Raw genomic sequence first — 24,140 nt, 5'->3', positions numbered from 1 at the left:
GCGAAAACATTCTAAATTTTCTATAATAATTGTTACTGAACTACTTTTTGGGTGTTGAGTTAATATTTCATGTTCTTTTTGCAATGGATGACATAAAATCTGTCGTTTTGACGCTGCAGTGATGATTTGCAGCGTCATCACAATGTACATGCAGTCTTTGTTGACAGGTCGTGTGAACTGTGATGACGTTACGTGTGTTTTGTATTGCGTATGTACTTATCGTCGTTACTCGTCATACAGGCGCGTAATCAACCGATTACACTTGTGCGTGTGAAACAGTTTTGTTAAAAATCGACTTAGTTTCGTGCAGTAATACAACGCAAATCGTTTTAGGAAAATGGAAGTAGCTCAACGCATAGGACAAACTATATCGTTTGAAACTTGCCAAGAAGAATGGAATGCCTTGGCCGGGGACTATGAAAAATGTTTGGTAAGTGTTGTGGAACTAATTCTTGTAATATAAGTTATATTCTATAGCAGAATTGCTATGTCTGTGAAGGTACAAGTGTGTATAGCCTATTGTTCTAACAGTAATCCGATGTACATAACCCCTTTTGTATTTTTAGGAGAAAAATAAAGAGTATAGAAAAACTGCAGAAAGTTACCATTCTCAACGAAATGCATGTAAATCGCAGATAGATCGACAAATGAAAAAACTGAAAATCTTAAAAGAATCTTTAAAAAAGTAAGATACAAGCTATTCCATGGTAACTCGTAAATAGGGATGAAGTGTATAAAACAGGGCACCTTTACCACTGTTGTTTTCCGGCCATGCAAGAATAAAGCAAGTTACATTTATTTATTTAAGTTACACCTACTTTTAACTATAAAAATTCTATATTTTTTGCAGAACTTCTTCTAGCAACGAAAAGAAAGAGCTGCTTGATAAAATTGAAGAAAGAAAACGCTCGCTGGATGAAATGGGAAAATTTCTACCTCGTAAAAATGGGTGAGAAGGTTCATACAGAATTCTCACATGTTCGAATTGTTATATCATAATATAATAGATTAAACTGAATATAAATATATATTTTTAGGTTCTACCTCCGATTAATCGTTGGTCAAGTGAATATGATATTGGACAGTACAGCTGATAAGTAAGTGTATATAATATAGGTTAAAGAAATTGGCATAAAAGCAATTAGAAAATTATTGACATTACTAATTGGCTCAGTAGAAATTTTATGAACGGTTTAGCTTTAGGGAATAGGCCAATCTAGGCCTAAAAGGCATGCCACACAATACTTTACCTATATAAAACACCATAACTATTTTGCCCTACTGAATATTAATCATTAATGGCCTACTGTATGAGAACTACTGTTTTAAATAATCATTTTTTTACAGATTTCGTTACAAGGATGAATATGAGAAATTCAAACTTTACTGCAGTATTACAACTCTCGGATTTGCAGTTGCTCTTGTATTCTTCCTAAACCACCGTGTATTTGATGCGATGTTCTCATTTGTTTTGCTGTGGTATTACTGCACTCTTACTGTCAGAGAGAGTATTCTGATAGTAAATGGTTCCAGGTGGGTAAACATTTCTATAAGATAGCATAGGGGTAATTTAAAGGGTGCAGGGGGTAACATGGTAGCATAGGCGTACCGCGTAACACATAGTATGTGACTTGTTAAATACCAAATTGTGAAACATTATATTTTAGCACGCTATGTTTTAGATTGAAAAGACTTTGACCCTGTCTTAGTTGTCTATGCAAACAAGCAAGGTCAAAGTACATTGAATTCACCACAATAATCAATGAGGTTCCTAATGTTTGCTGAATGAGTTACTACATTTTAACATTGTCACCTCAGATTTTGTTAAAAACGGATTCGGATTGTGACATGTTCTATTTTTTATGCTAATTCTTGAATTTTGTTTCCAGAATAAAAGGCTGGTGGGTCATGCATCATTATGTATCTGTTGCTCTCAGTGGTACAAATGTTATTTGGTAAGTTACAGTGTCTTTTACTGTTATCTCCCATATCTGAAATAACTCTTTTTTTTCTTTAGGGGTGACAATGAGGCATACAGAGAATTCCGGCCAGTTTTAATGACTTTCTCTATTTATCAAAGCTTGGTACAGGTAAATATAAATACATTAACCTCTTTTCCATTGTGTCACAACACTTTTGAAGTACATACAATTTCAATACAGGTGATGCAGTATTATTACCAGAGTGGTTGCCTATACAGACTGAGAGCTTTGGGTGAAAGACATGACATGGACTTGACTGTTGGTGAGTGTTAACTGGTGTTCAATCAAAGTTGGTGGTCTTTTATGACTTTAAAGATGAAATCTTTTTTCAGAGGGTTTTCAGTCTTGGATGTGGAGAGGTCTTACATTTCTTCTTCCATTCTTGTTCTTTGGGCATGTGAGTGTTTGTAAATGATCACACAATAAAGTGGTAGAGTATCTAAACTGAACCAGCTCCTCCATGGAGTGGTTACGGTAGTTATTATAACATGGGTATTGCACTTGGTTGAAACAAATATTGTTAATGTTGTTAAGTAATCTGCCCCAAACAATTGCGGGGAGCCTTGAACCCATAATCTCTGGACTAGAAGCATGTATGCTAATCACTGTGGCACATCGCCATTACAAGTTTTTACTGGATATCTGATTTTTTGTTATTTCAGCTGTGGCAGTTGTACAATGCATACAAGTTGATGACTATAGGAATTAAATACAACTTCAATGAATGGCAAGTCCCTGCTCTGGCCCTTCTTTTCTTTACTCTCTTTTGTGGCAACTTCTTCACTACAATTAACGTGGTGATACAAAAACAAAAGAAGAGAATTAAAACAAAAGAGCAATAAGTTACTTATTTGAGTAAGAAAATGCAATATATTTTCTGTTTTACATACACTTTTCTGTGCATGTTCTAACGCTTTTGTCAATTCTTATCAGGTTTACAATTTTAACCACTGCTGGCATTAGGAATCTTAATTTACACAACGTATTTTTCATCTAAATCCCGTTTTCTTGGAAATTTATATAAACGGCAGTCTGCAGCATTTTATAATTTAGCATAGAGCGCTATTGTAAACGCAGGGTAAACTAATCGTTGCACTTTTAACATATTGTGAAAACATCTGTATTCCTGTATCATCTTGCCCACAATCATATAATTTTGATCAAAATAATTATAAACTAGTTTTTCTGTAACTAACAAATATATAGTACTGAGTTACTTTTGAGCAATGTTTTTCTTTTATTTGTCTTGCAAAAGAAGTGATATGAACGAAAAAAAGAACTGCTCCCGTGCGCACTGCCAAGCATTTGCTGGGGAGGGTAAATGAAATTGCATGCGATTTATAAAAAAAAACAAAGAACGAAAAAAACATGGTCGTAACGAAATGGAGCGGCCTTTAACAGTTTTAGTGCGTGGATGTTCGAAGTCATACAAGATTTGTCAAGTTTTCGCTGCAAAATAATATATTCGGTTCACTCAATAACGAGTGCAATGTGTTTCTCAGCATCCGTTTGTAAATTAACGAATGCAAAGGCACGTCGGTGCAAACCTGTCTCAGACCAAATAAAAATGTTCAAGCTTACTCATACCCTCTCAAATAGAATTGAAATGAAATTGTCAAGAAATGCGATTGGCGTTCTGTCTTGATTGTCTCCAGCACCGCGGACGGACGTCTTCATTATTCGCAGCATTTTTTTTTATTAAACATGCGTCGCCATACGCGCTGTCAAGGGACGAATGAAATCCGAAGATCTGGACGACTGACTCATACGCGAAGATAAGTTACTCATACGAGTGGAGTTTTCATAAACGTCTGGCCGTAGAGCCATCGGCGTCGCACTGAGCGCAGAGCCGCGCTCGTATTTATCTAAAGACGACTGAGAAGAACCGGTTGCCGGAACGCCATAGTTTCGGTCCGATCCAGTGATCGAGGCGGGGATAGGAGTGGTCCGGTTCCCGCCGACTGACGGCGCGAACGTTGGGGTGGAATCGACGTACGAGTACATGTTGGTGTACGGTACAGCGGCTGGGTAGAAGTCTCCGCTTGTTGGCGCCATGGAGTAGGGGTTTACCAGTGGAGCAGTAACGTCAGAAAACTTGCGCTGGACGTAACGAACCGGGGGTGGGGAGAGGCGTTCACCCATAGCGCTTGCTGAGCGTAAAGCAGATACAGGCTGGGATAGAGTGGTCGGGTCGTATGGTCCTTGGTCGAATGCATATCTGCCTGGAGACTGCGTTCTCGCTGGGTAGTCCTGGTACGAGATAGTAGCGTATCTCGGTCCTAGGTCGTTCGAATATGCTTGTTGTGGTGGGGGCACACCGGTAGTAAACGGTTGTGGATATGCGTTGTATGAATTCACAGTAGCTGGGCTCTTGGCAGGCGATGATGAGGTCATGGAAAGTTTTGCAGGATTTTCCCCTCGGTTCCATGAGTTTGCTTCTGCGTGAAGGAAAAATGAGTCAAACGGAAAAGGTGAGATTGTCGAGCAGTATAATGACGTCACTGTGGCGTTTTTGACAAAAATGCATTTCCCTTTTTTTATGATGTACTTTGCTCTTACTAATTTAACTAAAAATCTCTTTAAAAATTATAAAAAATATATTAAATAAAACAACGAAGAGAAGGGAATCAACAGCAAAACAACAGTCGTTAAAATACGCTATGGATAGACAGTGTAGGGAAAAAAACATCAGTTAAAATGCGTCTCTGACCCAAAATATCTATAAACGTTCGATGGTTTAATAAAGCACAGCGTTCGGGTCCTTTACCTTCTGTGTGATATCCGTCGTCTTGCCCAGAGGTTGGGGTAGGATTCGTGTCGTCGGATTCAGTTACTGATGACGCAGGTGCGCCACCATGCGACGAGAGTGATGAGCGAACGTTGTACTGTCCCATCTGTTCAGTGTGGTTGATAGGAATCGTCTCGTCTCGATTGTAAGCTTTCTCAGAGACTCTTGTGTTTTGCTGAAAATAGAGAATGATAGTTCAGAGCAGGAATATTGGTAATTTTGTAGCATTTGTATATTATCACATTAGCAAAAATAATATGTATATATATATGGTAACTCGTAATCGGGCACGTGGTGTATAAAACAGAACACCGATGTTATAACAGCTGTCGTTGCGCCGCCACGCGAGGGTAAACAAGTTACATTCATTCATTTATTCCTCTTACACAACCAATTCACGGACCCAAATCAACAATTTAAACTCCAAATTCACACATAAATAACATTCACTTCTACTTACCCTAACGATGGGAGATCCGCTTGTGCTCTGATCTTCTTTATCAAAGTTTGTCGACTTTCGTTGTCTCCTAGATCTTGCGCAATGAACCATGATGACGATAAATATGATGATCAAAAATACTCCTCCAATCGCTCCTCCGATAGCAACCCCCAGCATCATGACGTCATCAGCTCCACTTGTATCTAAGACGAAAAAAAAGTTTTAAAAAATCCGTTTCAAAACATATTTTTTGGCAATGATTATTCTACATTACAACTACAACTAACCGAGATGTTTAGGCCGGCAAAAAAACGCAAAAATGACCCAATATTGCTTTGTGTATTATTATGTTCTTAATATGGATGTTAGATAGGTTTATATTATCCGTTAATAATTAACGTTACAACTTACCTTCTTCTAACGTTATAAGCAAAGCGCTCTCCCCATAACTATTGGTTGCTGTGCATGTGTAAGACACCAGATCCTCTTTGCGCATCTTAGCAATACTTAGTCTAGCGAATGTGTCTCCTGTTTTGAAAATACCCCGGTATTTGACGTCATTGGTAGTGACGTCAGATGCGACGGTCCCGTGTGACGTCACGGAGGCGTTACCGAGAAGAGTGTAGCTCACGCCTTTGACTGACCAAGTCCATTTCTGCGAAGAAAAAGATTTTTGTTTCAAATTCCGACAAAAACTTTTTTGTTGTTGTGAATTCCAACATTTTTTTTATTTTGTTGGAAATTCCAACATACATTTTTGTTGTTGCAAATTTCGACTAAAAACATTTATGTTGCAAAACCCGACAAGAACCTTTAACAGAAAACGTGAGAACTTACCACTGTCTGCATTCCTGGCCGACTCCACAGCGCGCAGTTAACAACGCCCTCCTCACCCATGCTGACGTATTGAGTGTCAGAGCTGTCGAATATGGGAGGACCTCGTACTGTTAATCGTGACGTCATCTTTGCGTCACCAACCTGAGTGAATGGAATCGTTAAATTCAAGTGACAACTGACAACTATACGAGTTTGATTTACGAAAGCGTTATGCACAACTTTTGTTAACATTTTTCCGCATTGGTTACTTTTTCAAAAAAGAAGGTTACAAATATAGCAGGGTAGGGTAATATGAAACACGTTTCACTATTTTCTTGTCCTATTTAGTGGTAAACAAAGAATAATTATAGAATTATATAACCGTAGACCCGCGACTGTAAAAAACGCTGTCAATTGTTCAAAACACGACCATGAAATATGGGATTTTGTTGCTAACGGTATCCAATTTTACCCCACAGTACCTATACAATATATATACTTATAAGTTTATAACATTTCTAACTTACATTTTCAGCGTCTGCATAGCAAGTGTAGGATCCCGAATCCGACTGAGTAACATGGAATAACTGAAGTTGTTGCCCACTTCCCACCACTTCGCCGTTACGTAGCCATCGAACCGAAGGTGCAGGGTTCGATTCCCACTCGCAGCGAAGAGTGACGTTCCCACCAACCTCTGACGTTGTTTCATCGGTGCCGTTTATGAATACAGGAGCATCTAAGAACAATTTGAAACGTTAGATTTTTTAGTATCAATACAAATGTAAAAGCATTGTGGGCGTATGTCTTACAAGACACTTAACGGTATCAGTGTATTTAGAAAATACAGACGGATACGCAGCTCTGTCCATACCAATCTGTTACCCTTCGGTATTTCTGTAAGACGCACATAAATTAAAGTGTATCAGTGCCATTTAATCAGTTATAAGCAGGGATATAGTAGGATGGGGAAAGATGGGACACCTTCGGCGCATAATATACGAATATCCTGATCGTGTTTTAAACAGTTAACAACGGTCTATGGGAGTCTTGAGCATATAGTTTTATAATTCTTTGAATGTTCCTTGTTTACTACCACATTGGACGAGAAAATAGAGTTAAAATGTGTCCCAACTTCCCCCACCCTACTATACCAATCTGCATTACAAATAATTTCAAACGGTATTCGCTCCAACTTAGTAGTCCTTATTAGCTATTTATTTAAATTGTAACCTATACGTTAAATATTGTAATACAAACTTACATAAGACTTCCAATGCGACATCGCTTCGGTCCGAGTCCCCGGCCTCGTTAGTAGCCACGCAACTAATAGTGGTTCGGTGGGAAGCCTTATCAACTGTACCAAGGTGGAATTTTTGCAATGTTTCACCACTTTGCAGCTCACCGTTGATGTACCATCTGGAACGTATCATTATGTTAGTGATAAATAAACTTTTTAGTGTTAATTTACTATAAAAAAAATTTTTAGTGTTGTTTAATTTTAATATTTTTTAGACACGCCTTTGTAATATAAGTCTGCCTCTATATGACGTAACACTTACTTGTATGACGTCACAGGAGGATCTGCTTCAGCTAAGCACTCTGCAGTAACTATATCATGTTCATGCACCGCATCTGGTAATGTAGCTGTCACGACCGGCGGTTCTGTAAGTAGAAAAAAATTAAACCTACTGAATTTCTGAAAATGGCTACTCATCAATATCAGTGTTTAAACTACGATGGATTTATACTTGCAATAGATAGTAGTATATCCTCACCCAATATATTAAGTCGCATCATTTTTCGACCAGCTTCATCAGCAGAGAGCACGTCGCTCGTCATCACGCATGCGTAAGTTGCGTCCACGTCATCCGGTCTTGGCGTGATGCGTAAGGTTGATGTTGTGTTGAACACCATGGCTACGGGGCCGGTGATGTCATTCGTGACGTCATCGGTTATTTCAATCCCGTCTAAAAAAATTAAATATTTTATAACATGAAGACATACTATCCCATATTTCTTAATCGTATTAGTAATTGACTTACTTCGATACCAGTGTAGCTGGGCCGCTGGTTTTCCACCAAACGCTCGGCAAGAAATCTCATTCTCTCTGTTGGCTATTACGTTCATTCTCATATCCACTAAACTGTCGATCTCAGGGCCGGTGGGTGGGACTATAAAGAAAACGGTTTAGGCTATCTATTTTATATGGTTAAGGCCCGACAGCATGGCAAGCCATGGTTTTTTAGATTTAGGCCGGGGTTGGCTTATTCCTCCAAGGTTTAGGTTAGGATAACTGATAACATAATCCTACAGCAAACACGAACAGATTTTCGTGTGTACTCTACGATATGGCTGTTTATTTAAAGCCGGTTTCGAGGCACAGTGAATAAGTATGCATAACCCTTTGCCCCATATAGTATATCATACACTATATAGGGCTATACGTTTATATTCACTTTTTTTTAAAACAAGAAATCAGTAAAATGCCAGTGAATTAGTCACAAAAGTCTAAACGCCCATTTAGTTCTTTTGTTTTATAAAGAGTGTGTCAAAATATACCTTGTACAGTGACTCTGGCAGTCTTCGAACCCAGTCTGTGTTTTGTTACTTGACACTGGTACCCACATTCGTCCTCCATGGCGCTAACGTTTCGAATTAACAAGTTATATTCTCCAATAGATACGTCGCCAACCATGGAGTAACGTTCCCAGTCTGTAAATAAGGAAAGAGTTTTTAAAAAAAAAAAAATAGCCTTTTTTGGCTTAAAAGGATATATGCCGGAATTGTACATAAAACATTGCCCAACACTTTCAACTGTCGTTTTTATACATTAACTTGAATAGCTATGGGAGTGACTTCCTTTTTCGACCTTGTCTAGAGAGAATGACGTATTTTGAGATGATTAAAGAGAATGCCTGCCGTTCGGGTGTGAATTCGGCCTTCCCGTATTTAATTGCTGGCTTTTGCGGTCGTCTCCGGTTCAAGGAAACCTACATCCACTAAGGATGTTTAACTACGGTTCAAGAATTTGAGGAATTTAGCTTTTTGGCGGATTTTGTCCAAAAAACGTATGCGAGAATCGGCGTGGTTAATTGTGGCGATTCTTAATTGGCGCTATGGCGATAATAGGGCGAATGGTTTAAGCTGCTTCGGTCACGAACGAGACAAGATTGTCAGTTTGACCGTGACGCGTGAAAGGAAATACGTCAAGTGGTCTGCTAACCCCAATTACGGAGTTGGTACACAATAAGGTAGTTGAAGATTGGACGTCGTAAGGTTGTTATCAAATCTAAGTGGACAGCGAACAAAGGCTGATTTATCACTATCCTACCGCAGTAGATTTAAATTAACGTTAAAGCGGCAATCTTAAGTGAATTTTTGTCTAAAAATATATTTTAACAAAGTAATAAACTTACTCGGTAAATCTCTTTCATATCCGAGCGCGAATCCATCTTTCATCCATAATACTGGTCGTTCCTCGTCCGATGCTAGCATTTCTACCACACACCGCAGTGTGACGTCATCGCCCTGACGTACGGTGACGTCAGAGGGGTCTTCCACTATGACAGGGTCCATGCTTGCGCATAGGACTTCAGCTGTACATAAAAATACCATGAATAAATAGATCGTATTAATAACGCAGACATGGCTCTGTTTACGATGTATGCTAGCAGTTAATATACGTTTAAGTGTAATTTATCTGTCAATCGCTTATTAAAGTTATAAATATGAACCAATTTAAAGCTATTACCTGTCAAACACGTCAAGAGAGCTGGTATTAACCAATTTTTCCCCATCTTATACGAGACACTAGTCGTTTGATCCTTTGGCCGCTCCCACCTTGGAATGTATTACAGTATACACCGGTTTATGACGTAAATCCTCTTGTTTCTTGACAGTTTTTCGGAATTTTAAATATTTTTACAAAAATATGACAGTAAGGTCGCCTAGCACCTGAACAAAAAAAGTTTTTATTGAAAGATATCCCTCAATCTGTTGGCAAGCCTCCTGCTTACGGTCGACGGACATAAAGTTAAATAGACAAGCGCTGCAGGTGCGCTGTACTGCCGGGGTCCGCTTTAATTTCAATCTGCGAAACCGGCGATGCAGAAACGCAATGACACCCTTGCTTTCCTGGCCTACGCTGCCAAGTCACGCCACGCGCAAGCAAAGGGGTATATAGGTAATCCTGCGCGACTAAACTAGATCTGATTCTGTTTACGGCCGGAACATCGGTGTCTGTACGGCCTAAGCTCGCTTTCCTGTACTCCACGCCCGGTTGCGCTGAATGCTATGGTCAATTACAGTGTGCTGTTGTACTGGGCTTAAACGGGCGAAAATCTAGTCATGATTTGGCACGATAAGAAGGCGAAATTACGCTTAATAACACGGTTTGACCAGGCATAGAATCTATAAGACACATCGTTCGACGATTATATTCAACCTTTTATATATCAATATATGTAACTAGGTCGCTATATTCAATTGGGTTGTAAACTATCTGGGAATACGAGTTTAAACGTCGTCTGAATACACAAGAAAACCGGGGCGTCCACACCCAGTTCTTGCGACTGCCTGCTACGCTAAAGGAACCTTATTACTGCTTAAACAAAAATCGCTTCTCTTTGTCGTCCTAGGTTAAAAATTAACCTGGTATACACACACTGCTGACCGATTTGACGCGATAGGCGGACTCGTAACTTTAACGGAACTCATTGAGGAGTTTAATGAATTACAGAGCCCAGGTATGACGCGGGGTTGTTCAAACAAGTTACTTCTTCAAGCGACGACGCGCCGGGCAAACATAAATCGCCTACGCTGTAATTCTGTGTCATGCTGAATGCGGTTTCTCTGTTCTAACTTGCCCTGTATACACCTGCAGATTCCAGTTGAGTGGTATCATTTCCTCGTCACCCGATGTGCTCTGGCGAGCGCGCTACCCATACTATGTGTGCTCAGCCATTAGCGTATTTTCGGACTGAAGGTATATGTGAAACTTGTCAGCCAACACATTGAAACCTCCGTCTTTTCCTGATCGGGCGTACCCTGACGTCACGGAGCGAGCTGTCCCGTAAGAAATACCACACGCATCTGAGAAGTGAAGGAATAAGACCTATAGATATCGCTTCTGCCAAGTAACCGTCACGTCTCTGGTCAGTTACGATGCATGGCCACTTAACAACTTGTCACTGAGGGACTGCCATTGTTCTGGTCCTCGTGCCGCATCTTGGCTTTCATTGCGCCCTGGCTCTGATACAGCGTGCAAACAACTAACACAACAACAACCGAAAATCTGAGCTCATCTTATCTCTTAGTGAATAGTTTTCTGCTTACGTTCTGAAACAAAGCGATTTTGGCGCACGTTTCAACAGGTGAAGTGTGAACGGCCGAAAATTCTCGTACGTGCTTCCACAACAGACCGTCGTGCTTAGTTAGCGACTAATCTGCGAGAAATCTTCACATCCAGCTTACACTGTTGGTAGATGTCACCTTTGTTTACGTAATTAATGGTGCGTAAGCGATTTAAGCGACCGCGAGATGCTTTCCTTGGTTATTACTCATTTTCCCATGCCCTGCTTAAAATGACCTCCCGTTACATATACATATATGACATATGTCAGTGTGTATTGAAAGCTTATCTCTTCGTTCCCATCGACATTTTAAAGCGGAAATACTATTACTACTACCTGTCGCGTGATAAGGAAACCTGGAGGCGTGTTCGTTCAGCGAACGAATTCGGAACTATGCGGGTTCTGGGGCTATCAATAGCACCTGGGGTACTACTTTGCGGTGGAGTTCGGTTACTAGATTAGGGTTTGATTGTAAGCGCCTAGCAGCAGCTACGCGTGGCTGGGCTAGGAAGTACCACTTGGCCCGGTGATGCATTGGGGTGAATAAGTGGGCGGAAATTGAATGCGTGTCGGTCGTAGCGCAGAAGTCAAAGCAAGCGTTACGAAATTTTGGGGTGAGCTTCCTAGGGCAAGTGGTTCTGTTTGTGGCTATGAATCATATGTTTTTTGAGTCTTGATGACGATTAAAGCAGGAGAAATACGCAACCTCTTAAGGGGTCGGTTATACCAACAACTACCCTAAGCAGATCAGTATGAACCCTATGTCGGTGGAGCATGAAAACAAGTCTATACCCGATGAGCGATGAACAGTGTTGGGGTGAGATCACCTTAATCCAGCCACGCGACAAATAAAGCCAATTCGGGGCCCGTTTCTGGGGCGTTACGGTCTGCTGGTTTTCAGACGTGTGTGAAAACAAAGCGGATCAGACGAATGTTTCAACGACAATTGAAAGCACTTAATTGTGAAGGCGAATTTTTTTGGTTTTTGATATTTTCTTCAGTTGAAACTTGAAAAACCGCAGCGCCAGTCTTAATTTGAGACTCTTGAATCAACAGTCTGGTTTGAAGTATGGCTATTGAGTATTGACTTTGAAAGTATCGTATTATTATCTACGACACTGCACGTTTTAAACTTTTAGCGTGAAACACGAAAACTACGAAATAAACACCTCTTAACCAATCTTCAATAAAACGGGTCTCGTTCTATTCATATAGAAGCGGCATACAAAGACTTTGGTTCCATTAAAGCGTTTTGATTTTTGTTGGTTCGCGTTCAAGCGAAAACTCTAAACACATATCGTCGCGAAGACAGCATCGTTCAACGCTACTGGTGTGATTGCTGTTCGGCATGTGCCCAGGTTTTCGACAGTATATATAGGTTAAGGTAGCATGATTGATCGAAGTACGGCTTTTTAAAGCTCGGTAAGCGCATTTGGCTCAACCCCACGAGCGGATAATCCATAGATATAGGTGGCGGGCGTCTTCCGTCGGATTCTAAGGCGGATAGATTAGTTGAATCAGGTATATCGAGTTATTGACTAAGTTCGAAACTGAAAGGATACAGTTGCGACTGAAAATCTAAAAATATACGCCCGAGTACTGTACTAGCAAACACTTATATGAGCGTGTTTGGATATTATAATTGCGACATTCCAGCAATCGTACATACGTTGTGCGTTTTGATGCGGTGGTAATGGTATGCGACTGGCGAGTCAATGTGAAAAGCTATAAATTCTTGACCAATTACATAGAGATGTGATACCACTGGTACGAGGCACATAAACCTGTCATTAGAAAACTAACCACTTCTCCTCCAAACTTGCAAGCTCTTTGGTGAGTATCTGATTACGCAGCCTCTAATCTTAGAATTCAAGTTTACCCAGCTATCTGGGATTAAAGCTCACACTGACTGCTGCTTTGCTGGCGAAACAAAACACCTGGATCCGTGTATAGATTTCCGGACGCTTGCTCGGTATAGTGGTCGAGTTATCAAGTAACCAGACATCACTAAAAACCGTCACCGTTCACAACAGTAAAGACAAGACGACGGTAGAGTGGGACAAAGGCGTGGGGGTCCGTGAGAAACGATATGAGATTCGTAGAGTTTGTTAAACTCCCTTTCACTGGGGGTGGCAGGTTAGGTTTCAGCTCTTGTGATTGTTAACTTGTTCCGTTTGCACTCGGAACAATGCAAGTGTTGGAGAGGTGCCGCTAGTTTGAGCGATCTGTAAGCGAGGTCCCTGCCATGCGGACAATACACGATTAAACGAAACCAAACAAGTCGATTATTCGGTCGGTTGGATTGAATAGGCGCTTACCAGCCGTCGTTTGTTTGCTAGAACAACGGGTTCTCGTAGCTGATGGAAATTGCGACGAGTAAACCGCAAATTCGCGGGCGCGTTGTGTAGATACGGGCTACGGAATGGACATAAAAGGTGAGGCTGCATTCCGAGAACTTGTTACTACTTAGCACTGCCATTAAGTGAATTCCTGTCGGAGAGAGACTTTTTTTCTAATGAATGCTTGCCCTGTTAACAGTAACCTACTACAGCGGCTTTTCAAAGACTTCAGAAAACAATAAACAACAGAGTTTTCGCTCTAACTGAATGCACAGCAACACGTAAAGTCAGGTCTTCCATTTTAAATCTGCCCATGCAACCGCATTGCTACTTTCCAATACCCTTCTACAAGCAAACTAGATTCGAGTCATTAATCTCGCCATTAGCGGTCCTTGCTAGTGTTAAATGACAGTCACGGTGATCGTAAACCGATTACTGGCTCGTTTGTCGTCGTGATTTCAGCTCGGAAAGCACCATCGATTGTCGATATACACTCGGGGCTTGAGAATATGTTCGCAATCAGGTCCTTAATAAGTCAGAACAATAAATACGATCGGAGTTCGACTCCGCGACACGGATCGGGTTATTAGTTTGCGATTGCGAGCGGTAAACGACGTCCAACGGTCAATAATCTAGTAAACGCTACAACTGTTATATGGTGATCGGCGCAATGACATAATACGTTAAGACTTTAGCGTTACTCGACCAAGCTGGTTCGCCAAGATGGCCCTAGGCTTCTTTATCTGTCACCTAATGTCATAAGAGAGCGGCTGATCGGTCTTCTTTTAGGCGGAACGCATCAATTTGCCCGTTATCTGGAACCAAAGGCTACGATGATTGAGATCGGTCCTTAATGCAGTTAATTCTTATGGTGATTTCGCTAATGTGTCAGTCTCCTTTAAGAAGCAACATCACACGAAGAAAACATTGATCGGAAAGACATATACGCCTCGTTCGTCAGCCGTACGTCGCCCAACGCCATGGTTATGATAGAGATTATGATACACGGTCACATTAATGACCGTTACACAAGCGCACGTAACAACTTAGTATGATGGATAGAACTGCACTGTCATATTCTTTTAGCACAGCCCAACGAATGCTATATTTATCTGATAAGGCTGTGGTGACATGCTGTATAAAAGACCACCTAAAGTATAATTTTACAAAGCCTACAGTGAACTACATGTTTACTATACATGGTTCTCGGTGCTGCAGTGGTCTGAAAGCTTTCGGGTGAAAATAACGCGCGAATGTTTGGGGGGAAACGGACCGTGCTATACCAAAAACAACAGCGACTCACGCACTCGGCTTTTGTGGTCCATGGCCGTCGCAAAATAACACAAACAACGGAGACGAGTTCGTTTAGGTGTCTCTGATCCTTGGCACTCCCGTTTTAAATTAAGTCTTGGAGAATTTGCCGAAACTAACTGAAAACGTTTATTGCGCGCATGAATTATGTATATACTGAGCCATGTATTCCCGTTGCCATTCTGAATTATCAACAGTTTCTGTTGTGTGAGGCAGTTAACAAAAGATATAACGGATACGGCCACACAGGGCTAAAAAATTATCGTTTTAATATTCCAAAGTCCTACAAAGAGCATACGGTGCGTGAAAACACATAAAGAAAATATCCTGGTCGCGTCTGGGGTCCGAGACTTTGGTTTCTATTGTTAAATGATTTCACGGCTCTTCTAAACATAACATCCCGCTTTATTTCATTAATCTACCCTTTCTTAGGCGTCGAAATAGCGGATTCATCGACTTAGATATATATCGCAGTGATATACGAATCAATATAGGCCGAGGATAAGCGACAGTGGGTAAGACCGAAAGCGACACTCCCATGATTGCGGAAATTTAATTAATATTTATCATCGCTGTAATTCCGTATAGCGTTTCTGATTCCGTGTTTTATTTAATCTTGTTTATTCGCGTCGTTTTCCCAGCCAAAAATGCGCAAGTCGTCATTAGGATGTTAAGACGACAGTTAACGCTTCAAGTGACAAGTCAAACAATCTAGCTGTCATTCATTGCTAAATGCATTACAGGGATCCATTAGACAACTGCGTCGACCGCCCACATCGGTCGAGTCGGGTGTTTATGCGGGAAACCGGCGCGTAAAATTCGGCGCTAAACAATCATAAACGTCGAGGTAAACTGGTCATGCGATAAGGGCACCTGTGTGACAGTATACAACGCGAATATTTACCGTAAAAGACAACTGTTTACACATATAATAAACCTACCCACTTTCGCTTATTCTCAACGGTACTGTTATACGCTCCAAGCTAATAGTAATAGACCAACCATACAACTGCGTTATTCATAGCTCTTGGAACAAGGCTTCCTTATCTTAAATAGGTAGGAGAGACCTGAATACATTACGGTATCTACGATAATCATATTACTGGCCCATTACCCTCACCTTACTAGATTAACTTGCAATTTACACAGATAGAAACTAAGCGAAAACTGATCTGTTTACTTGTCTGTCCTAGACTTGTTGTGATACGGGGATAGGTCACCTAAGTTAGAAAATCCGATTTGTAAACATCGACCTTGTCCCCGGGAATTTATACTTCGGATAAAAACAAGTTTCGAGCCGAGTTCGGTCTGCTGTCCTTCCTGTGCGTAATAATTCCTGAACCAGGAGATACCGGGCGAAACTACGGCGGAAACGGGCTCTCGACTTGCTGAGGTGTGACATGGCTACGAAGATCACATGGACTGGCGAACGCGGCGCGAAAAAGGCGTTTGGTATCTTCTAATGACCGCGCCAGACGATGCTTCCATCGACAAGGCAAATGCTTCCATCGACAAGGCAAATACACGAGATATGGATCTTCTTCTAAATGAACATGGCGCTCGTGCCAAGATGCTTATGATAATTACGTCACACGGCGAAAGTTTTCGTGATGCATTTGCGTGATTCGACTGTTTACGACTCCTTGTATCGCACGGCCGACTGCGGCTAGTGGAGCTGCAATGCCGGCTTTTGTATCAAATGACAAAAAAGAACTGTAAATATGTTATGCAGGTGAATTTGCTTTTTTGCTTTTGAACCAAGCCATCCCACTGAGTTCGAAACTGCGGTGAAACGAGGTAGAGGGCGAGACAATAGATCGGGTTGAAGGGAAAGCGCTACTTCAGTCCTCGTGTGGCTTATCCTTGCTAACAAGCAATTAGTAAACAGAGAACGGTTGATCCTTGCCCGCGCGGCTGAAATTGGACAACAGCCGCCCTGTGAACGTATAGCGTTTGTTTGTTGCTTTGCTCAGGGTGCCGTCGGCGCATTGGAGAGAAATCTTCGCCACTTTGTAAGTAATAAATATGCAAGATGAGGCGATAGGGTGTAGCGGCGGATTAGCTATACCGTGCGAGAAGCAATGTATAGTTTGCACAACAAGCAATGCGAATTCGCGACGCGTATTGAGAAGGGAGTTTTGCGGTTGGATTATTGCAACACGCGATAACGGGACAGAGAGTGAAAAGATATATCTACCCGGCTTTAATCTCGCGGGAGCGCAGGACAAATTACAAGACAAATCAACTTGACTGAGGATGGGAGATTCCTTCTTATCGTCCAGGGAACACGCCTTAGCGCTATAAATATTTGATGCAGCACGCCGGCGTCGGAATGTTACCGAGACGGTTGGAATAATACGCTGGTCGCCGAAGCCCATGTTAGCTGTTAGGTAAACATACAGTGTTGCAACGGTGGGTCAAATTTGCGACTGAACGCTCGCTTGTCTCCGATCGTTTGTTTTGATTCCCGATATTGCGGCTCTTTGGGGCAGGGAAATGGCTGCTAAATCCTTGTACGACCTGCGTAAGAGGATCTGTTGGCGCCGGCCACTTTAAGGTGCATGTTTTTGTCGCGTAATAGTATGGCCGGATCACCAACAATTAAAGGCCTAAAAGAGATGAGGTAATTACTGGTACATATCGTCTGCTTTGTAAATGTTGGTCGCTGTCTAGATGCGAGCTGCTACGAGTGATCGTGCGTGGAATACAGACCAAAAGCGTGTTTTCTAATAATATTAAACCAAATTTCACTTCATATTAGCATATAAGCACTTTTTAACAGATAAACGTCAAACCAGCGCCTGATTCTTACAGTAGCAATACAAAACTTATTTTTAATGGATATTTTGAACGTAAAAAACGTAGTCTTTTTTAGCTATGGTAATGTGGACCGCAATGAAGTGCTTAACAAAGCGATTTAAGCGACCGCGTAGACCTCGCCAATTATGAGTATGTATACACAAGAGTGACCGCAAATTAATTAGGTTCTGGTGAGACACACTGCTCGCTAGCTTTCGGTAACACGCGATTAATTACAGATCACGACGTAGCGTTGATCAGATAACGAAAAGTTTTTCATTTATCTGCCTGCCAAGAGAAAACACGGAAAATGTATTAGCTGGCGTACGCCGCTCGCTCGTAGCCTTCGAGCGTAAGTCAATTAAAAGCGAAAATCGATCAAATAATTAAAGAGAATTTAATGGCGCGGCTTGAGAAAACGTCGCCGCAACGGTATGTGAAAATAACTACATAGAAAAGTGGTGTGTATATTTTCATATGCGAACAAACATACAGGTACCTTTGTCCATTATACAGTTCTTGAAAAGTTTAAATTAGTTTCAAATCGTTTTTACCATTTTAATATATGTACGCGGTAAGGTTTATGACTCATTGCAAAAAAATGGTTTGAAGCTTAAAATAGCGGTTTTGACGAATCGAATGGTGGTGCTTTCGAATCAGCCGTGTATTCAATACACACATCGAGCTTTTTCCTTTAAAATAAGATTTAAATAGAAATGGATCCACACTTCTCGTTACGTAACGATTTACTTAGAATACGGGTTACATAATGTTGAATACTCGGTTGACAAAAAACGTGTTTTGTTTAATTTTTAACGTAGTATTAAGATAATGGGTCCAAAACCCAGTCAAGAAAAGCAGAACGCACATAATCGAAGTGGTGCTATTTGTCATTCTTCTGACGTTTTGTCGATTTCTCGTGCGTAAGCCATTAAATATTATTTCGTTAAAAGTCGTTTATTTGAAGCGGAATAATTGACCTCGATCAGTGAACATGGCCGCTTTCATTAAATGTCGGTTCGAATACTGAATATGAAAGCCAGCTCGGGATTTAATTTGTTTTTAAAAATAGGGTCGGGCGAGGCGGGCACAAGATCTAATGCTGGGTCAAGGGTTGACATTCGATACGTTATTGCGTTTGTGGTGTTGTCTGTACATGTATGTATGCGGCGGAAAGTTAGGAGTGTGACGGTCCAGTTATATTTAGAGGCCTTGTTGTCCCGTACTACAATATATAGGGCTAGTTATATAACTACAACGTATTCTGGAGTTACACCTAAATTTTCAGGGTATATTTTGCAACGTATTTTTGGGTAAAATTTCTGAGACGTTTGTGTTTAAGATGTTTTAAACGAAAAAATGAATAGAATATTTTTAAATCTTTCTAGAAAATTCTCCGCGACTGTCTGCCTTGTAATTTCGTAGCAAAACATGTTCATGACAAAGTAGGTAGTCGTGTTAGCATGGTGTATAATTAAGTGCCATACTTAGATAAACTGTTTACATACCGGTAAATTTTAGGTCAAACGTTATAGTTAATGTATATAATAATAACGAAGGATTTTATAAACACGTTATTCATGTACGTTTTATAATAAAGAGTGAAGGATTATAGTAACATGCGACGCCGAAACTGTACCAGACAGTCCTATATTGATGTATTGGTGCTATGCAGATGACACCACTGTAGAAGCAAATGGGCCGTTGGGACGACAGGCTTTGGACACTTAATGCAAAGTGACGTGATAGAGGGTATTGTGACGGCATGATAAGCTAAGCAGGATGGGATGATTTCGAAATAACGAACGGAAACCGCAAGTCAATTATGAACACTGGAAGCTGATCAAGCAAAACATATTAATGAAGTATGGCTGACAACTGTGGCATGAGTTTGTTAAAGTGGGAGATGGGTATATGATATCTTTGTGATTTAAATGCCTGTGGTAGAAAAACCGCGGTTTAACAAGCGGGTCGCTACGAATTTGGATGGCAGGGTGGAAACGAGGACGATTTGCAGTGGGAATTGGAGTAAACTGGGCAACAACTGCTTAGTGTGTGTTGTGTATAAGTGAAGCTAACTAAGCATCCGGAGGTAAACAAATATAAATGCAGTCTTGTATACGCAGCCAACCCCGTTTATAATTCCTATCAGCCAAATCGTGTTTTTACGTTCCGATTAGGCCGTTATAGTAGTGTTTATAGGTTGCAGTAAGATGCATCTTATAGAAATATATCATCACACAACAGAGCAATTTGATTGATTAAATAGGGAAATGGCTGCGTAGTTGACTAGTGCCACTGGTCTAGTGGTGTCCATATTTTCGAAATACGCATCCATCCGTACACCTAGATCACTTCACACTGCTGGTGTAAAAAATCGAGCTGCGGCGCGGACCGAGCGTTTTGGAATTAATACGATGTAACCTGGGCTGACACATCACTGTTTGAATCAATAATGCAAGTACAAAGCGATGAACCGAAACTTGTGGTGGTGGGAAACTGGTATAAACAAGTCTAAACTGGCACTGAATACTTGGCACAACTGTATATAGACACCACGGCCACCGGTGAAATGCCATAATTTGGCATGCTCAGTTCGGTTGGTTGGCCATAATTTGAAAAAGGTAGATTGTTTTTCATATCAGTGATCGCTCAAACCACCTGTTCCTAAAAATAGCCACATGCGCGCAGTTCAGGCGGAATCCAGGTTGTACGAAGGAGCAATATACGTCCATCTGCTTAAACCACACGGTTGAGGTGGGTGCGACGATGCCAGCCCTGTCACTGCCGGTAAATTGGTTGGTTCTGCGGTTGGGATGACAGAGTGCGGTTAAAGAGTTCACCGACTGCAATTATTGTTGCAAAGTTAACGCAGCGGTCTTGTAAAGACACGGAATTCCAAACATACAAATTTTTGTATGCTAAAAAAAAAATTGCACAGCTAAATATTGTTTTCATTTTTTGGTAGAAAAAAATCCATACTACGAAGAATTTTAGGCTCAAATCCGGCAAGATAAACTATAAAAGATAAGTAACATATAATCTCCTTATAGGTGATACACGCGATTTTCATTAAGCTTCAAATATTTTCAGATCAGCGTCAGTTTACAGTCGGAAGTCGTTTCTTAATTAATTTGTAAGGGACTAACGTTAATTGTTTTGCGCTATTTTAGATTAAATTGCTATAAACGAAAAGACGAACGGTTCCATGAACCTTATTGTTGTATATAGGTTTGTGTGTACACAATGTAAGTGATTTTCCTCATACATACAACGTATAGGAGACAAAAGATTTGTTTCAACACGAAGGATTAACGCTTCGGTCATTTTTCGGGCGGATTTTGTGCGTTTGACGTCGAAAAGGCTCGCTGGGCGTTTATTTTCGCTTGTTTTTTAATTGCATGGCTTAAACTGCAAGAAAGCGTTGGACCTGAACGCTGAGGTTTAATCCATGACTAATCTTGTTTCGTGGTGCAAGGATCAAAGAGACTGGCCGAGGTTCGCTTGCTTTGCACCGCAATGCGGCTGCGTTTGCTGGATTAAGACTCGTTTAACCCACGTTTCTTGGCTTGCATTCTAGCGAAGAAGATCTTTAGGAAGATTACTTGAAGGTCATGCAACAGCCAATAGCTGGTGCTGCAAATGCCGAATAAGATTTTAACAAAAATGATTTTTTTTCATATTTGACCGTTTTTTTTTTAATGTTGTAGTTTTTTTACCATTAATTTTTAACGGAAAATAAAAAAGGAGAACAATACATATTTTGACTAGTCTATAGTAGAAAAATAAACATTATACAAAAATAGAAATTCTAAAACAAATAGAAACGCCCTAAAAACTTACAAACTACGATGCGGACCGGCATAGCGTGAAGGAGTCAGTTCGTGAGTCATTCTGATTGTTTTTCGTTATGCATTCACTTCGTTTTAAATTTCGAAAAGGGAAATAGGAAAAACCGTTCACGCACCAGAAATATCAACACAGCGAAAAAGCATTCCACACCTTACACACCTACATTAGGAATGGGTTGGAATAAAAAACGACGATACGATAGGGTCAAATGGCATGAAGCCGCCAACGGTTTGCCAAAAAGCAATTAATCTCGATCGAACAAAGAGAAGACCGCGTCTTCCACGTACGTTGGGTTTAATTCGTTTCAACCTGAGCGTGAAAGGCCGCGCCCATGGTCAGCTAGTTTAAACTGGTTATGTCCGGTAAAAAGGAACCCCATGTCGTTCCTTATGCAAACTCGAAAGTGGTAAATTTTGACACGGTGTTCTGATGCGTCATTCGGCTTGTATATATTAGGACATTGTTGGGCGGTGTGTTTCGACGGGGAGAAAGGCAGATACAGCGACGATAACGCGAGAACCGATTACTGTTGTGTTAAAATCAATGGGGTATATTGTAGTATTGTACGCTACCACGTAACGACACTGCTTATGATGACATTACGCACGTGAGAACGAGTTGAGCGTATAACCAAGTTAAACAAACCGGGTAGACTATGGCGCCATCCGTACATGATATATTAGTGTTTATGGGGAGGGGAAACCGGTACTTGTATAACTATAGAAACAAACGTGTGGAAAGCTATGACAGATAGCGTGTTACATCAACATTTGTAGTGGATGGTAAGAAAACATTACTACGACTGTGAGAAAATAACATTTCGGTAAACTCAAGCGAAGGTATAAAAATTCCACGCGTGATACACTTATTATCAAGCAATTAAACGCCGCTTACCAAAACACAAAGGGCCACAGCGTGGCGTGGATAAAAAACAGCGGCGTTTGGGGCGACATTAACCTCCATAGTAACGGGTGCGCTTTGTGCTGGCTCGATTTTTCGCGCTGTTAATTCTATTGTTGGACTGCACAAACAGGTCACTGTGTAACCGGCAACGCTGTAAACGCCGCTACAATTTGACTACATCGCTCCCCCATGACCGGTGGCAATCGATGAAGTTTCGCTTCCTGGCAAAACTACATCACCGATACGTCAGTGGTCTTACACTTTCGATACGATTCGATCGCAATGTAATACTAATAACATGGCTCGGAAGTTACAAAAATTAAAAAAATAACAGGAAAAACTTAGATTTACATTAAAAAAAAAACGATTAGGGACAAAACTTATCTGGCAGCCTGCTGCACTTTAGAGTGTGAGAATTTGCCATAATTGCATTAAGTTAAAATTTAAATTCACCATATCAACAAATTGGATTATACTCTTCTCTCGTATAAACATTTAAGGTTCTCTCCGGGTAAAATCCCATTAACGATTAACCTAGACTTTTCTGCATATTGAAGGCGAAAAACGGAGGAAAAACGAATGGCTTTGGCTGGACGTCAATAAAGGGCAACTTTACAGTCATCCTTTACCACCATACCGATTATAAAACGAGGTACTCAATAAATCGATCCTCAAGGTACGAAGAAACAACGTTTTATCATGGCCACGGTAACTTATATCAACGTAAACTTACTTGGCCTAACGCATGGACGCTTCTCTCTTGCTAACTTCTTCCGTGGAGCCGACTTGAAAATTAACAAAATCCTTGGACTTTGGCTTTTATAGCACCTGTGCGACCCGCAGTTTAACCGCAAATGCCTAAATTTTTGGCCAAAAAAACGTTTTTAAAACCGAACCTAAAATGCACAAAATAGGTAAAAATTGTGGACAGAAAAGGGAAAAGGCAGCTCACAGAAATTGCCGCAATTGCGACCTTGAAAGACAAATAGGCTAACCGGCTTCCTGCACACTGACAGTTTAGAAACGAATAGTTTGGCAATGTCAGCCCAAAATTCTATAGGTGTATACATCTGTGAGCTGATATTTTTATAACTTTAAATAAAATAAAACCTTAAAGTAATAGATACGTTCAATAAATTAATTGTTATTCCGGTCACTGATGCGACTCTAATCTCTTAAACCAGCAAACAAAAGCCCTTGACCTGCGAACCCTAGAAAACTGAGGCGCCGTGGACGGGTGGAGCCGCTTGCGGTCTGAAAGTTTAAAAATACTTGAACCAATTAGTGAGACATATTGTTGTGAACCCTGGATTACCTGGACGATACGGAAACTGCACTATAGACTCCTTTTCCGCCAGGTTGCGGCGCCTGTCATGTACTTAGGTCATAACTTGCTATATCTGAGGTTTGGTATTTAGCTAACTGCCACAAGCCTATTCATCAAAAGACCGAACTCGCACACGCTGAACGCTGCCATTGAAAACGTCGGGCGTAGATAGTGCGGCTGATAGCCAGAACAGAACACAAACCATACACGCTGCTACACTTAGCATTCTAGCG

The 24,140-nt window shown here is 40.9% G+C and overlaps 2 protein-coding genes across 4 annotated transcripts; one reads left to right on the top strand and one right to left on the bottom strand.

Moving 5' to 3' along the window:
* Positions 1-7: 7 nt before the first annotated feature.
* On the top strand, positions 8-3,205 carry LOC149729959 (transmembrane protein 120B-A-like). 2 transcript variants are annotated; one of them, XM_089887377.1, is made up of 10 exons: positions 8-430; positions 567-685; positions 851-949; positions 1,038-1,097; positions 1,348-1,533; positions 1,890-1,955; positions 2,018-2,090; positions 2,163-2,244; positions 2,315-2,379; positions 2,645-3,205. In XM_089887377.1, the coding sequence occupies exons 1-10, from the start codon at positions 338-340 to the stop codon at positions 2,822-2,824; spliced, it is 1,023 nt and encodes a 340-aa protein (XP_089743503.1). In that variant the 5' UTR covers positions 8-337; the 3' UTR covers positions 2,825-3,205. The 2 variants fall into 2 exon arrangements, with proteins under 2 accessions (XP_089743503.1, XP_089743504.1); XM_089887378.1 differs by lacking the exon at positions 1,038-1,097.
* On the bottom strand, positions 3,196-23,469 carry LOC149729958 (kin of IRRE-like protein 1). 2 transcript variants are annotated; one of them, XM_089887375.1, is made up of 14 exons: positions 23,314-23,469; positions 9,777-9,979; positions 9,442-9,621; positions 8,585-8,737; positions 8,068-8,196; positions 7,801-7,992; positions 7,585-7,687; positions 7,287-7,441; positions 6,553-6,761; positions 6,047-6,187; positions 5,621-5,864; positions 5,231-5,412; positions 4,750-4,945; positions 3,196-4,420 (listed from the first exon to the last, which is right to left on the bottom strand). In XM_089887375.1, the coding sequence occupies exons 2-14, from the start codon at positions 9,820-9,822 to the stop codon at positions 3,681-3,683; spliced, it is 2,670 nt and encodes an 889-aa protein (XP_089743501.1). In that variant the 5' UTR covers positions 9,823-9,979; positions 23,314-23,469; the 3' UTR covers positions 3,196-3,680. The 2 variants fall into 2 exon arrangements, with proteins under 2 accessions (XP_089743501.1, XP_089743502.1); XM_089887376.1 differs by having other exon boundaries at positions 3,196-4,417.
* Between the last annotated feature and the right edge of the window lie 671 nt (positions 23,470-24,140).

This window comes from Ciona robusta, chromosome 10 (genome assembly GCF_009617815.1).
Source record: "Ciona robusta chromosome 10, ASM961781v2".
NCBI lineage: Eukaryota > Metazoa > Chordata > Ascidiacea > Phlebobranchia > Cionidae > Ciona > Ciona robusta.
The sequence above is the reverse complement of the archived record's forward strand: the minus strand, read 5'-3'. Positions and strand labels throughout refer to the sequence as shown.